The 16,871-nt window shown below is 46.4% G+C and overlaps 1 protein-coding gene across 1 annotated transcript in view; it reads left to right on the forward strand.

Moving 5' to 3' along the window:
- LOC102135635 (uncharacterized) overlaps positions 1-15,503 on the forward strand; it is a 173,940-nt gene extending 158,437 nt beyond the window's left edge. The window contains exons 4-8 of the mRNA XM_074000860.1: positions 3,490-3,689; positions 4,183-4,337; positions 4,578-4,722; positions 4,801-4,875; positions 5,077-15,503. Coding sequence (XP_073856961.1) covers positions 3,490-3,689; positions 4,183-4,262 — 280 coding nt within the window. The 3' untranslated portion in view covers positions 4,263-4,337; positions 4,578-4,722; positions 4,801-4,875; positions 5,077-15,503. The remainder of the gene's footprint in view (positions 1-3,489; positions 3,690-4,182; positions 4,338-4,577; positions 4,723-4,800; positions 4,876-5,076) is intronic.
- The last annotated feature ends 1,368 nt before the right edge of the window (positions 15,504-16,871 follow it).

The raw sequence follows: 16,871 nt of genomic DNA on the forward strand, positions 1-16,871 counted from the left end.
GAGTTTATGCCTCCTGGGGAGGAGGGTGGGCTTACTGTGAGCAAAGTGCTCCCCACTGTTTGTGCAGACATTGTGTGATCCCCTGACCCTTGACTCTTGTTGCCTGCAGTGTCATCTGGCAGCAGCATTTTTTAGGCAGCGCTCTATTGAAGTGCAATTAACATACCATAAAATGTGTCTGTTTTAAGTACATGTCAATGATTTTTAGTAAATTCACAGAGTTGTGTATCCATCACCATCATCTAAATTGAAGACTTTCTCATCAACCTGAAAAGATCCCTTGTGCCTATTTGCAGCTCCTCTCCATTCCCATCCCAGCTCCAGGGAGCCACCCTCTACTTTCTTCCTCTATAGATTTGCCTTTCCTGGATATTTCATATCAATGAAATCATGCGATATGTGGTCTTTTTTCAGCAGCATTATTGATTAATCTCCCTCCTGGTTCTTGGCAGGAAACAATTTGTATTTATGTTTGGAAAGGACCCGGGTCAGGGAGACACAGCTGCTCTTGCTGATATCGGCTGTGACCACACACTTGCCTGGATGGCCCCATCCAGCCCCTCCTGCTCACCTGCCACTCAGGGGCCATTGGTTCTTGCATTTCTTTCTCCATCCTTGATCTTGCTGCTGAGAATCGGACCCCTGTTTCTGTTTGGTGATGCACAGGTGCCTTCACTCCATGCATCTAGATCAGAACTCATCTGCCCTATCTTCCTTCTGCATTAGTGAAGAGCATGGTCTTCCTTGGAGGGCAGATTTTTAGGTGGCCCTGTGCTCCTTGGTGGCCCTCTGTGACTTGCTTCTAAACAGTAGTGGGGTCTGTGACTTGCTTCTAAACAACAGAACACAGGGTAGGTGACGGGATGTATGTGATTATATGACTATGTGATATAGAGTATAGTGCCAGTCTTGCTGGGTCTCTCTCTGCCTGCTGGCTCTGAGGAAGCAAGTGGACACATCACTGGACTGGAACTGCGCCTCAGCCTGTTGAAGCTGAGGGTGGCCCCCAGGCAGCAGCCGGCAGAAAAGCCAAAGCTGTTTTTTGGCTGTGAGGAGCCAAATCCTGCCAAAAACCACGAGCATGGGCACATGAGTCCTTCCAGTGAAGCCCTGAGATGAGACCCCTGTTCCAGTTGACACTTCATTTGCAGCCTGGTGAGACCCTAAGCAGTACACCCAGCTGGGCTATGCCTGGACTCCTAACCCACAGAAACGGTGAGATAATCAATGATTGCAGTGGGCTCCTTTCAGTATCGCTGCCCACAGTCTCTCCCAACCCACCTTCCCCCTTCAGTGCCAGTTCCACCCTGATGCCCCCTGCACACCATCACCTGCAGGAAAGGACAAGGCCCTTACTGTGGCCTATAAGGATGTAACAGCCCAGTCCCAATATCCTCCTCCAGTTTTATCTCTGCTCCTCCTGACCACATCCCCATGCTCCGGCCACCCTGAACCACTTGGTCATCCTAAGACAATCTGGGCTTATCCCACCTCTGTGATTTGGCGTCTGCTGTTCTCTCTGCCTAGAATGCTCTTCCATCTCTTCTCAGCCTGAAAAACGTATTCATTCTTCACAACCTCAGATCCAATATCATCTCTTTTCGAAAGCTTCTGTGGATGCCTTAGACAGAAAGAATTTGGACTTTAATTGGTATATTGCTCTTTCCTTGTGTCCACTGATACTGACATTGTATTTTAGTCTGTCCTCCAGTGCCCCCACTGGAGTATGGACAGTGGTTTAAATGTGTTCTTCCAACGTGTCTTCTTTCCCTGGTTCCCCCACTCTAGTGCCAAGCACCTCTGATGTTCAATAAACATCTTTGGAATGAGTCCTGGAGTGAACAGCCAGCTGACCACTTCAATACGTTGAGACAGAACCCCCAGGTGAACCGTGGGCCATGGGCATCCTAACGACCTTTGGTTTGTAGGGAGTTAGGTGTGCAGGTCAGGTGGATGGGGACAGCATGGGAGGTGAGTTTCAAACGTTGGGGTTCACTGGGGTCAGCTTGAGATCTGAAGGTCATGGTCCCTCTCTTACTGAGGCTGTTGCTCTCCCAAGCACAGTGGCCATGAGACCTACAGCCCCTGCTTTTCTTTCTGCTTCAGTGCCTTCCTCCATCCACTGCTGGTGGCCCCAACACGTGGATGACAACTTGATAAAAGTCTCAAACTATATGGAAAGGGTCTGAGATACTGACGAGCACTATCATTAAAATTGTGCCCACTCACCCGATAGATCCCCTTCCCCTCCCTGCGTATTTTCCTCCCCAGCACTCTGGTGTACATGCTTTCTTCATTAATTTGCTTGTTTTCAGTCTCCCCAAGTTAGACTGTAAGCCCCGTGAGGGCAGGCATCTCTCTGTTCCAGTAATTTCTGTATCCGTGTGCCTGGAATGATGTGGAGGGTGCCCATCCCACTGCATAGCTCTCCCTATACCTGGCCGCCTCCCTTCTTGATCTTTCTAAAATTTAAACCTATCATGTCATCCCTTTGCTTAAACGATTTTATTGTCTTCCCATTCACTTTAGGATGAAGAAAAATAATCTTTACCTCTAAATATGTTTAATTTTATTAACTTATCCCACCCAGATTAAGGTAAAAACAATAACAACAACAACAAACTCTCCTTTTGTCAATTATACTCTAACTCAAATTATCATTCTAGCCCTAACCTAAAGTCTGAGAGAGAGATTTTTGAATTTTTCTTCCTAGAGTTTTTGTTTGTTTGTTTTTGAGACAGAGTCTCGCTCTGTTGCCCAGGCTGGAGTGCAGTGGTACAATCTCAGATCACTGCAACCTCCGTCTCCTGGGTTCAAGTGATTCTTCAGCATCAGCCTCCTGAGTAGCTGGGATTACAGACACCTGCCACTACACCCAACTAATTTTTGTATTTTTAGTAGAGATGGGGTTTTACGCAGGTCCTGGTCTCAAACTCCTGACCTCAGGTGATCCACTCGTCTTGGCTTCCCAAAATGCTGAGATTACATGTGTGAGCCACTGTCCCCGGCCTTCCTAGAGCATTTTTATTTTAGAAAATAATTTCAGTTTATTTTCATAGGTGATATAACGATTAATCCTTAAAGCCTTCTGGCAGATTCATTTCTGGTTATTATAATTTTAGGGGTGAAGAACTGAGAGTGTGGGGATAGGGAGTCTGAGAACCAGATGGTGTTCAAGCAAACTGGGATTTCTTAAATTGGGTGGGATGGGGGGCGGTGGCAGAGGTGGCCGTGGGTCTGGCTGTATAATCCTTCACATGATTGGGTGGGACGGGGGAAGGTGGCAGAGGCGGCCATGAGTCTGGCTGTATAATCCTTCACATGATTGGGTGGCATGGGGGGGCGGTGGAAGAGGCGGCCGTGGGTCTGGCTGTATAATCCTTCACATGGGTCATGATCCTTTGTCAACCCATTCCTGTGTAATGATGGATGTGGGTGGGCGGGAATGACTTCCCAATATAATTTCTATCCATTTCATTTTCTTTGCAGAGGGAAGAGAGAAGCCCCTCCCATTCGCTTCTACTGGGGCTTGTTAAGCCATCGCCTTGGGGGCCGGCTGATCAGCGGCAGCCAGCAGCCAGTGGCTTTGGCAGGCAGGAGCAAGGACAGCCTGTGGCTACTGCAGCCCCACTGCCCGGCCACACTTCATGACGGGAGAGTGCCTTGGGAGGAATGTAAAGGCAAACCGTGTTAGCATCATAGAGCCCACTTAATTCTGTATGGGTTGGTATTTGGGGAAGAAATTGAGGACAATTTGGTATTGGACCCTATAACTGGGCAGTGACCAGTATGCATGGCAAAGTCTTAAAGTCAGTGAGTTTTTCAGGATGATTTTCTTTTCTGTCCCTGAGTCAGTGGGATAGAATGGAAATGCCTTGTCTAGGTACTTTAGGGAGCACAGTGTGAAGAAGACAGCCTCCCCTAAGCTAGCACCGCTTGTGTAATTTGTGGTCCTTAGACATTAAAGTGAAGCCCTTTGTCACCAACTGTAGAGCCCCCCCGCCAAAACACCCTCATTTGGGGTTTTTATTCCATTTTAAACCATGAATTGCATGCACTCCCTCCAGTACTGATGTGAGGTTTTTCTGTGTTGGATCAAAACCAAATGCTGCTTTATGTCAACTTCAGGAAGGAAACTGGCAAATGCATGAAGTCAGTCTCCATGGTGCGCTTCCACTCCAGGGACTGTACGAGAGGAAAAAAAGGTGCTTCATATCCCAACCAAAAGTATTCTCTGTCTGAGGACCATTGCCCAAGTGTGAAGTAGGAGACTTGTGCAATTCAAAGGCACCCATGCGATGCTCGTGCGAAGCTCTTTTCTCAGCCAGGCACGACAGGTATGGAGCCGGCCCTGGGAAGTGGGATCTAGAATGACAACCCCTGGCACAGGGCTAAGGAGCTTTAGGAGTGGTGAAATCTCATTGTATCACTGCAAACAGAAGCTGCATCCCTGCATGGGAAGCATTAGGTCACCTCCCAGGCAGGAGCAAACATTTGGTGGGAAGGACTAGGAGGTTGGCTGCTTGCTCTTCTCTTTCAGCAGTGACATCTCCACCGTGCTTGTCCCACGTCTCCAGAAAGGTGGTTCCAGGTACAAAAGCTCAAGTGGACTGGAGGCTCCCAAAGCTTCTCCCCGTGCCATCTCCCCACTGGCTGCTGGGTCCAGTGGTGGCCGCCCCTTGGGTACTAGGAACTCCTAGTTCTACAATGAGAAGCTGCAAGGTACAGCTGTAAGTTTTGTCCTCATGCTCACCCCCTTATGCTGTCTCCTCCAATAATGCATGTGATTTGGTTCTACAGGACTCCCAGAGGCCCATGGACTGGAGCTGTTAATGTCCTGCAGATAGGAGCCACTCTCTCGCTGTGATCACCAAGGTACCCAGGGCCTCCGGAGGCCACAAAGAATGGATAATTGCAACCCACAGGCCTCCTTCAGATTTCCTCCAAGCCCTTCTGGTCAGCAAATACTCTATGGCAAGTCTGGGGTTTGGTCTTTACTTCTGGTGCCAATTAACTTCATCTTCCTTTTCTCTTTGGTCCGTGGAATTACTCTGCACTCTTTGCAATGATGTTTAGTAATTCTTATCGACTATGGAGCAGCCTCCTGGGACCCTGCCAGCTGATCTTAAAAAGCCACTTACTGCAGGATTCCCACTGCTTTCCTGGGCTAGGAATTCCTTAACCAAAGGCAAGTTTCACAGGAGATCCTTGAGAAGGTGCCTCATTATTAATATTTTTGTGTTGAAAATGTTCACTGTGGAAGTTGCTTACAAGGTGGGCCAGTGTGTTTGGGAAGAACAGGGTGGGCCTCGAGCAAACTGGGGGGCGGGGTGGGAGTCAGACTCTACTCCCTCCACCTTTGTCCTTCCCTCTTCTTCTTCTTGCTCACCTTCGGAACCCCCGGGCCCCCTTCCTGGCTGCAGCCCCTCGGGTCTTCTTCATGCGTTGACACTGAAAGCTCTCTTGTGCTAATTGCTGACTAGGCATGAATGCATGGCAATTGTTGGCTTGTTTCCTCTCCTGGATCACTTTTTCCTCCTTTCATATTGGGTAGAGCCTTTCATGTCTTAACAAGAGGGAGCCGTTCACATGAGGTTTTGGGTGCACCAGTTGGGTGGGTTCTGAACTTCTGGCCCCCTTCCAAGTCTCAAAGTCTGGTTGACCATGTGTGTTGGGCCAAGCTGTGCCTGGCTCTGGAACTGCCTCCAAGGAGGGGCATCAGGCTGTGTGGTGGAGACAGTGACCCCTCCAGCCCCTGCTGCTCCAGCTGCAGCTGCAGAGTGTACAAGGGGAGAGTCTCTGGGGGTCATGGGGCTCCAAGGGTGTATTCAGAAAGATGAAGCACCCTGTGTGATGCACCTGCACCTAGGCTGATGGGGACACCTGCAAGGACAGACTGGGGCATTAAATAGGTGGAGGGAGCTTTGCTTTAGAAAACACACACTGAGAAAGTGGAATTTGCCATCAGGCAGGCTAAGGGGTGTTCCACTTACTACACTTGGAGTCTTTCGCCCAAGAACTGATGAAACAGTTCAGGAACAAAACCAGCCAGATACGTTAAGAAGAATGATGCTTACCAACATAGTATGGGGTTTGATGTTGACAACGATTCACTGATGTCTCCCCAGATTCCCTAGATGTAGGGGCAGAACTACCAGGGGAGACACCATGCTTCTTTGGAGAGATTGAATGGTACTCTCTAGGTCTGGAGCAGCACTGTCCAGGGAACGTCACACTGGGAATGTTCTTCCTGTGTGCTGTCCAAGATGGTAGCTGAGCATGCAGTGTGGTTATTGCAACAGAAGAACTGAATGTTGATTTCATTTACTTTTAATTAATTTAAATTTAAATCTGAATGCCCGCGTGTGGCTAGTGGCTACATGGTGGACAGTGCTGTCTAGACCAGTGTGCAGAGGTCATAGTGGGGGAGGAGCATTGGAGGAAAATGGAGAGGTGACCCTGGAGAGGTGGTGGGAACAGATCGAGAGGACCTTGTAAGGTGTGTGAGCAATTCGAGACTTGTCCCTGGGGATGACAGGAAGCCACTGAAAGGTCTAAGCAGATGAATGAGCACTCAGATTGATAGCTTAAAAGACTTGGCTGGGTGTGGTGGCTCATGCCTGTAATCCCAGCACTTTGGGAGGCCGAGGCGTGCAGATGATGAGGTCAGGAGTTTGAGACCAGCCTGGCCAACATGGTGAAACCCCATCTCTGCTAAAAATACAAAAAGTAGCCAGGCATGTTGGTGGGTGCCTGTAGTCCAGCTACTCGGGAGGCTGAGGCAGGAGAATCGCTTGAAACTGGAAGGCTGAGGTTGCAGTGAGCTGAGACTGTACCACTGCACTCCAGCCTGGGCGAAAGAGCAGAACTCCATCTCAAAACAAAAACAAAAACAAAAACAGAAAACAAAACGAAAAAAAAAAACAAACCTCCCACTCCCCACCCCAACCTGGAGTCCAGGTAGAGAAAGAGTGGGGGCAGGAGGGCAGCCAGAGAAGGCTGTCGTGCGTGGAAACATCCATCCATCTACATGCACACCTACACACATGTGTATGCCAATTGGTACAGAATTGTGGGGAATGCGTATTGCCAGGAGCCATGCCAAGCACTCTGCTTGCCAGATAATCACACCACCAGCTCCGGGAAAATATTCTGAAGGGAAAGTTGTAGGGGTTTGTGGCCAAGCTATTGATTGGTGAAAGAGGCAGAGAGAGGCACAGAGGGAGACTGAAGATGTCCCTAATGCCTGAAGATGCCTCGAACGCCTGGCTTGCAGGTCTGGGCAGCATCCCTCAGAGGGACAGGGAGGCCATGGAGAGACGCAGGTTGAATTACACTGAGTTTGGGTTTCCCCCCCACCCACCCCTGCCACCTTAAGTAAATCTCAGGAGCCCACCTGCCTTGAGCAGACCCCACCCCCAGGTTCCGTATCTCCACCAAGAGATGGGAGGGCAGGCTTCCCAGAACAGGGGGAGGCTGACCCTGGACAGAGGCCGTAACGGCTGGCAGAGGGGTTTCTTCCTACCCAGAAGGAGTGCTCCTCTGCCGCCGGCATTGGAGAGGAGATGCTGTAAGCAAAGCAGAGATGCTGTAAGCAAAGTGGTCGCTCTGCTCAGGGTGATGCTGGGTGGTGGTTCTTGCAGAGGCCACACTGAGAAGCAGAAACAGTGCCAGCCACACTCATGGCCCCTGAGAAAGGTGGTGTTAGCAGCACAGAGGGGAGATCAAGGAGCTCCTGTGGGAGCGTGTTTCAAAAAACAGTGTGGCAAGTTTCTAACTTATGAGGTTGCCATTTTATTTATTCACTTATTTTTTTTCAGACAGGGTCTTGCTCTGTTGCCCAGGCTGGAGTGCAGTGGCATAATCTCAGCTCAGTGCAACCTCTGTCTCCCAGGTTCAAGAGATTCTCAGTCTCAGCCTCCCGAGGAGGAAGGATTACAATTGTGCACCAACACGGCTGGCTAATTTTTGTATTTTTAGTAGAGACAAGGTTTTGCCGTGTTGGCCAGGCTGGTATCGAACTCTTGACCTCAAGCGATCCTCCTGCTATGACCTCCTAAAGTGCTAAGATTATAGGCGTGAACCACCGCTCTCAGCTGCCACTTGTTTTATATATTTATTTTTTTTAAAGCATTTTCCTGCTTAAAAAAAAATGCATGTCAGTTGAACTAAACCAGTTCTTTCTGAATTTATCCTTCTTTATGAATTTTGAAGAAATAATCATGGGCTGGTAAGGATGTTCCTCATGGCATGACTTATCTCAATACATGGCATTTATTTGGGCAAACACACAGTGCTACAACTCTGCACCCTTTCAATGCCATGAAAAGAAAATATTTAAAGGCTTGAAAGTCATTCAGACTATGTTCATAACCGAAAAAAGACATGTAGGGTATAATTGTGTTTTTGTTTTAAAAAACAAAAAAAATATATTACACTCATGGAAAAAAATTAGAATAATATACCAAAAATTGTGGTTATTCTGGGAAGAAGAATTAGAATTATAAATGTCTTAGATTTTTCTTCTTTCTTCATTTTTATGAATTTCCTACCAAAAGTGTGTATTACTATGAAATTAGAAAAAAACAAAAAACAAAAAACAGAAACCCATGGTTTCTGTTTTTTGAAGGACAAGCCAGAAGGAGGCTGCGGTGGAGGCGGGGCGGTGGGGAGGGTTCTGTCCTGGAATTTGGCTGCATCTGGTGAAGCTCATTGTCTTCAACGTTTTTTTGTTTTTTGTTTTTTTTTTTTTCATGTGAAAATACAGGAAGGCTATTTTCAGCGGATCTTTTGTCCTCAATCCAAAAAGTGTTTTTCTCCTGTAAGAAGGCAAAGTGCAGGTTCTGCCTGGTCCCCAGTGTGGAGCTGGCCCAGCGTGGAGGGCTTAACTGGACCAAGCTGCTGTGAGCAGCCGGCCACACTGCAGCTCCCGCTCACTCAGCCAGGAGAGGCTATGGGGACCCAAGCCTGGCTTGGGGAGAGACTGTCTGAGGTGGCTACACAGAGCCCAGGGCCCTGCTGGTGGCAGTGACATGGCTGAAAGGGGATTGCCACTCAATTAGGTCACAGGATTCTGCCCCCAGGGGTCCTGACTCTGTCAGAAGAGTTCACTGGAGTGTGACGAGGGATGCCTGTCATCAGGACCCAGCCTGGGCAGGGCCTTCTGTCAATGCCGCTCATAAAGCAGAGCAAACACTGGGCCACAGAGCTGGGACCTCATGAATGGGACAGGCACGACAGGTAAATGGTTTGTAATTGGATCCTCGCTGTCTTCTGGCACGCTCATTTGGCGGTGGGTTGGTTCACAGTTGGAGAAACAGAAGAATTTTTCAGATGTTTGGGTGTTTCTGATAAGCTCTGACTTTCAGGTCAAGGCAGAGAGGTGACTTTGCAAGCAGCTAGGCCGGAGCTCCTCGACACCTGTAACCTTTTCCAGAGTCACTTTGGAAGCCTAAGTGACCCCACCAAAGTGGAGCATTGCTCAAACATTCAAACTCACTTTTTGGAACAGCCTTCAAATCTCGATGCTCATTTGTTGACTGTTCTTATAATGGCTGATTTTCTCTTTCTTTGGAAGTAGACAGAAACCATCCGGAGCTGAGAGTGTGACGAAGAATACAAGTGCCGATGGAGGGGCGTGGCCTTTTAGAGCATCCTGGGGGCTGTTCTGAGGGCCAAAAGGTTACTGGGTAGGAGACAGAATCTCCATTTGTAGTGGAGGTGACAGAGGCATGCAGAAATTCGAGGGCTTGTCACTTGGGCAGAAGATGACAGAGCCACAGTTCAGAGCCAGGACTGTGACTCTTAACTGCCCTTCAGTTCTGCTTGGAAGGGGAGGGAAGTCTGACAGATCCCATAGATGGCGCTCTGTTGGGGATGGCGTGCAGTGACTGGGTAGATGGGTCCTAGTCAGTCCCAGGGCGAACGCTGTTCCTGTCCTGGGCCCCAGGCTGATTCTGGGCATGTGGGGGCCTTTCTAAATCAAAGTACTCAGGAATGATCCGAACAGCTGTTTTCAAATGTCTAGATGCATGAAGATAAATCATATGCGGACTAACTTTTTTGTATCTCATCTGAAAGTCCTGGTATTACTTTCCAGCTATTGTTTTCCATTTTCTGCTGAGATCACATCTTCTTCTGGGTTGGGAGATTTATATTTCCCTTCCAATAAGACAGCCCGCTATTTAAAACCAGGCCTATGTGGATGCAGTGTGAGCAGAATCCATTTAGCACCTCCTTCCCCAGGGCTCTGTCCCCTCAGTGGGGACCAGTGGCTCCTGCATCCACCTAGAAGTTAGGCTGGTGTTTTTCTGCCTTTTATGACGTACTTAGACTTTATCTTTAATATATATTCAGATGTTGATCTTTTCATGGATTCAAAAAGGGCTTTTACCTTCTGGAGCCCCATCCATAAGGCTGCAGTAAGCTAAATGCATGCTGCATGGCAGCAGAGAGGGTTTTGTGTCCTTTGTTAAATATTTTAAAATTTTTGCTGTAATAAACAGGTGGTTATTGTTACTATTTCTTTCTAGGAATTCTCTATTTTTTCTAGAATTAGAAGCCTTAGGAATTTTGTGTCCAAGTTTTCATAGTATTTCTTTTCTTCCCCTCTTTCTCTCTGTCTCTTGTTAGAAGGGGAACAGCAAGAAAGACATAAAAAGGTCAGGATTGGTGCACACTCTTGTAAGGCTGTTAGGAAGAACAGGGCAGTTGTGGCCTGTTCCGAGGGGCAGTAGGGCAGTTTAGGGCCAGCTGTTGGATAAGCATGAGGCTTATCCAAGGCCCCTATATTGCTGTGGGCAAGGAAATAGTGATTCCAGGCATTTCTTTCTGTTTGGCAGAAAAATGGAAAGTTAGTATCATATCAGTTAGCCAAATTAGGGTGCAGGGAACACAATCATTACATCTGAGAGTATTCCTTTTGTGTTTAGAACCATTGCATTATCCCCAAACCCCAGACGTATACTTGACTGGGAAGCACCTCTCCTTGAGCTGTAGAAGTCACGAAACATTGACCTGCAGAGTTCCTGGCTGCGCCAGGTTCTGGTCATGGGTGACATTGGATGTGTGCTGAAAATGACTCCCCGTGGCTGGTGCTGTAGCAACAAGTCCACGAGCTTCCTGCTCATCTCTTCTCTGGCAATCCATGGGCTTCCCACTGGGCTCTGCTAACATTCCCATCTCTTCTGCCTTCCACTTATCCCCCCAACCCCGAGTTGTGCAGAAATCTGTTCTTTCTTGTTTTAATATTTTAAAAAAGAAAGCAGTGGCATTTTCTAAGACAGGGATTGTTGGCTGATTTACTCATGCTAGGAATCAAACCCTTCTTAAAAAGCTGCCTTCTCTGCATGGTGGGTTTTAGATACTTGGACCGACAAAGCTGGCGTTGTTTTGAGAGGGTTAACTAAGATTAATGAGGAAAGAAACGTGAAGCCATAAAGGATCAGCGTTTCCAATCAATGATGGAATAAATTTAATGTGTATTCCATCTGCAGTTTCCTTGGCACAAATGTCCAGATGCCAATTCCAAAAGGTTTTGCCTTTTTATGCTTCTAAGTAACCTACTAAGACAAGAACAGTGCGTACTTCAAGTGTAATAGTGCTTTATTTAAGGTTTATACTGCAGTCGATGTATTGATCAAGAGGAATTTGTAGAATACAGAGGCGTGTTTTAATAAGAGCTGGATAGAGTACTGCAAACCTTGCTATTCCCAGGACTTTAACAATTGTGAATTGCAGCTTCAGCATCTTATTTGGGAAAGGAAGGAAAAGGAAAAAAGTAATTAATTGTGATAGAGTAATGGGGACCACAAAATGGGGGCTCTAATCCCCTCCAAATGCATGGGTAATGAAATCATGAGTTTCTCTGTAGGTGTTCTGAAATAACTCAGAAAGCAGCTCTGTGCATGAGATTTTTAGAGATTGTGTATTTAAGCTGCGTGTAATTCCTTTTTCAGGTGGGGAGTAGCGTGAGGCCTTGGTCCATTTCATTGCTGACATTAGCCCTGCACCAGCGGGAGAGCATTTCTTCCTTTAATCACCCCAAGATTAGCCTGCAGTTGCCTCTTTCTGTTGGATATTTGAATAACAAGCTTGATGAAGCCACTTAACTCCCTCCAATTACAAGTGCCAAATGGGGGTACAAAAAAGAGAGGCCTTTTACATGTGTGAATGATTTCACAGTCCAGTGTCATAATCAGATTCTAGAAATTGAACTTGCAGAAAGTTTGTGCTAGCCTTGTGGATTTTCATTTCAGATGTTGTCAACTCAAGGGCATTTGGACCAATCAATATCTGTCTGTCTTCTCGCACATAGAAAGTTGGCTATTAGAAAAGAGAGGCTTACAGCAGGGCTCAGCCAATACCATTAGCCCTAGCCTCAGGGCAGTTCTGTCCATGTGCCCGGGTAGGCACCTGCCCCCTCCCCTCCCCCACCATTAGGGAGGCCACTTGGGATGTCATTTGGACAGAGCGGGCAAAGAGCACTTCTTTATTCTCTCTCTTTTTTACACCCAGACTCCCCCAAAATCAATAAATCTGTTCTTTGCTTATTTTCAGAACTTTACTTCAATATAAGCAAGGACTTTCCTTCCAGCAACAAACTCAAGTAACACCAGTCAGGCTTATGTGTGTGTGTGTTTTCTTTCTCTGTTCCAATTTGAAAAATAATTGGAAATAATATCTGATTGATGTTCTCTCTCGCTCTCTCTCTTTTTAGCTAAAGATTTCCTAGATGAAAGACCTTGATCCACTGCCTTTCATGATTCAGCACTGGATTTTCTGTTCCATGCAGCCTTCTATTGGAATAATTTTGTGTAATGAAGGCAACAAAGTATTATTTTCTTAATCAGAGAGAGCTTCATACAAATTATGCTCATTGACTGCTAATTTGTCCTGCATTGTTACCGATGCTCTTCTTATGATTTTTGTTTTGTACTGAACAGCTCCTTGGCTGAGAGAAAACCCTGAAGCAGTTAAGATACCAGGAAAGGAAGACTTGAAAATTGGTTAGTGAAGATTCTGAGTATTTCCTGGTGCGTCTCGGAATTTTGTTTGTTTTTTTTTATGGTGATATTTCTTTCTCTCTGTATGTCTCGGTCTCTCTGTCTCTATCTGCATCTCTGCCTCTTGTTAGAAGGGACTAGTTAGAATGGCACAAAGAAGTTAGAATTGGAGATCATCGTTGCAAAGGCCCTTAAGAAGAGGGGGGCAGTTGTGGTCTATTCTGAGGGCTACCAAGGTGGTTTCCAGCTTGCTCTTGGCACGAAGAGGAATAAACAGGGCCATTTTAATGCCATGGGCAGGGAAAGCATGATGCAAAGCCTTTGGAGGGGCCACCAGGTAATGACAGGAGAACACCAGAACCCAGGGAGATAGCAGAGGTTGAGGAAGCCTGGCACCCCAGCGACAAAGTAGTGTCCCTAACAAAAGAAAGAAAGACTCAATCTTGGAAACAGAAACATGAAGTGAATTTTTAATACCATCGTCCAAGAAGATGGCATTTTCTGTGACTGGAACAATGCAGAATTAATGTGTATCTGCAAGAAATATCATTAAGATTAAGTATTCTTCAGAGAGATTGGAGAATCGGGGAATTCAAGTGCATTTGTTGGCTTGAGCCAGCCCTCCGCTACCTGACCCATCTGCAGGCAGAAAGGACATCCTCCAAGGTAAAGACATCTGCTGGCAGACAAAAGTAAAGATGTGAATTTTCTTTCAATTTCCTGAGAGAGCACAATACTTTCAGTTCTCTCTTTTAATGCGACTCTGGATTGCTTTTTCCCTGACAGTTGCTGTAGAGATAGCATAGGCTTGCTGCTTGGCACAGAAGTACTCTTTATTTCATTGTAATTAGCAAGGGTAATTTTCTGGCATGGCTCCGGAATGGTCCATGAGGGGTTTTCATGTCTGAAAGCAGAGGAGAGCTCAAGGTCAGATCCTGAGCTTCAGCAGCGAGGACAAGTTGGAATCCAGAGCTGGAATTGTGGTGCTGGAGCACTGGGTGAGGACCAAAGGTTACTCAGTCCTCAGGGCCAAAGTCCTAACTGGGCTCCTGCCGATCGTCTCTCCTGGGGTCCTGTTCGGGATGGACCCACAAGATCACCAGAACGGGGCAGCACTGTCTTGCTATACAAGCTCTTTAGAGGGCTCCATTGAACAGGTTTTCTGTTTTGAATGAAATCATAGATCCTTCATTCAGGGGTTTGCCATGATTACCTTGATCTTATGCTCATCAGCCATTATTGCACTATGTTTTTTGTGTATATGCCCTTCTCTCTTGCCAGATTATCAGAAATGGTGTGTGTGTGTGTGTGTGTGTGTGTGTGTGTGTGTATGTGCGTGCGTGAGATTTATTTCTGCATCTCCAGTACCTTTCAGGGTACTGTGTAGAAGCATCACTCAAAAGCACGAAGCCAAATAGGTCTCTGAACACAGTTTTTGGTTGAACTGACTTTTTTTTTTTTTTTTTTGAGAGTGAGACTTCCTCAATAGAGGAGGCAGTGTACTGATTTACATGCTGGTGAAGGTCCTTGTCTTGGCATGGACTCATAACTGACAGAACAGCATGCGGACCTCACTGCTCCTTGGACTTTGAGTGGAACTACTCTAATGCTAAGTCCTGACCTGGATCCTTGTTTGTTTGCCTAGACCTAAGGTGGTGGTACAGACCTTCCCCGATCCCACATACCATCTCCTTCTGGAATGTGGGTTGGTGGAACTGAGGCTGAGTCAATCACAGTGCCCCATTCTTCTGGTCATCTGACAGGTCTGGACCTGGGGCATGTGGTAAAGTTGAATCTAAGTCACATCAAAGCAGGGAAAGTTAAAGCAAATCTTTTCTCTCTTGTTGCGGAGCTGGAATATGAGCCCAGACGCTTCCAGAAGCCATGGTCCTGCCCTCATAGAGAAGCTCAACTGAGGGAACAAAATCGACCTAGGTAGCAGCGAGCATGGAAGGGGCCTGGCTGCATCCAGTTCTCAGATCCCGTTGTCCCCACCCACCCCCTGTAACTTGCCAGTTTTATTTATCAAGCATCCTCTCCTCTTTCCCAGCTTGTTTGAGTTCTGTTTCTGTCATTGTCACCAAGAGAGTTTGGATGAGTAAGAAATCCCAACATTCCATGGGAGTCTTGGCGGTTTAAATTTTTAAGTGAGTCCTCACTTGTTCAAGTCTTATTCCTATCAGAGGGCACTTCCATAGTCCAGAAGGTGGGGAATTCCTATAGGTGACGTATGGTCTCTCTAAGCAATTTGACCAGGACTGTTTCATAAAATATTTAAAAAATGGTTCCTTTTCATTACTCATTTTTAAATGTATACATGTTCTTGGCAAACAAGAGATGACTTGTGTTAATCAGTGATCTTTAAGCAAATTCCTTGCAATACTTTATCTCGATATAAACTTGAAGCTTCTTAAACAAAACAGGAGAATCAGTACTTGTGTATTTCGTATGGCTTCCTCTTTTATAAATAAAATGAATGGACTTGGGAACAAAATAGAATTTTTTTTTCCAGGAACTGTAGGACTGAAATGTTTTTATCCATGGCAGTTGGATCTCACAGTACATTTTCACTGTAACAGACAATGAGGTTGAGTCTATAAATAAATAAATAAAGTCACCAACATGTCCAGAAACCTCCATTTAAAACTTAAAGCAAGTGGTTTTGGGTTTCACCTTTTCCTTTAAAATGAAATTCCCTGAAACTATATTTTTAAAATGCAATCTGAATGGGAACTGGGAAACTTTAAGTTTAAAAATAGAACTACCTCTGAATTATCTTACAGAAATTTGTCTTCCAACCGGCCGTCAGTAATTGTAGGCATGCTTCATAGATCTACATATTTCAGCACTTTTTACATTCTGAAAGAATCTTGCTTAGATACGAAGGTTAACTGGACACCTCCTTTTTCTGCATTCACCTTTAATACCAGACGCCCCTCCATCTGCACTCCCAAGCTGGGAAGCCCCAGAGTGGGCTCTTGGCCCCTTATGGCCAACTGAAGTCCTCCATCTCTGCGGCCTCCGTGATCACCTTAAGAATAGGCTCGCGACCTCCTTTGGGCCATACAGAGTCCTTCTCGGGGCTTGCAATGGAGCTCTCAGGAGGGATGCTCGCTTTCTCACTCATCAGGAACTCTAAGGACCAACGCCTGGAGCGATGGAGTGATCTGCTTGCCAGTGAGCCAGGCAGGAGGCAGCCGGCCTGGAGGGCACAACGTGACCTGGCAGGGCTGATCCTCAGGCTCCAATGAGGCTGGCTCCTGACTCCACCCCTGGACTTTCTCAGTTATTTCAGGCCTTGGATTATCCTTAGTGCTTAAGCTAGTTCGAGTTGTGTTTCTGTCACTTGTAATTCAGAGAATCCTGGTGGTTTCAGCGTGATCAGGAAGACATTGGGAGCCATTTTAGTTTTTACTTAACTTCTACCAAAGTTGCTAGACAGGCTGATTATGGGTCTGTGCTAGTCTGGGAACCTGTGTTTGCTCTCTTAAGCCATGGGTCTTAGACTCATTTCCTGTTGCAAACAGGATGTACTGCACATTTTTACTGTGTTTTTGCTGCCCATAAGCAGGAGACAGATTCAAACGATAGGATTGGAAAGGTTCCAAAAGCACCAGCCATGGTAGGGGCCCTGAAGATTGCAACACAAACAAAAGCATTCAGAACTTGTGATGGGAATGTGAGAGGATTGAGCATCGAAGTCAGCCTAACAGAGGCCGTTGTTTACCGGTGAAATCCTCAAGTTACAAACAGCTATTTTGCAATTGGAAGTCACAGTCTTCGGTTGGGCCTGATTTGTCATTTGCTTTATAAATAGGGTTTTATTTGGTCTTTTTAAAAATTTTTTTTAAAGGTCTGGCAATGTGG

Source organism: Macaca fascicularis, chromosome 9 (genome assembly GCF_037993035.2).
Source record: "Macaca fascicularis isolate 582-1 chromosome 9, T2T-MFA8v1.1".
NCBI classification, from domain to species: domain Eukaryota; kingdom Metazoa; phylum Chordata; class Mammalia; order Primates; family Cercopithecidae; genus Macaca; species Macaca fascicularis.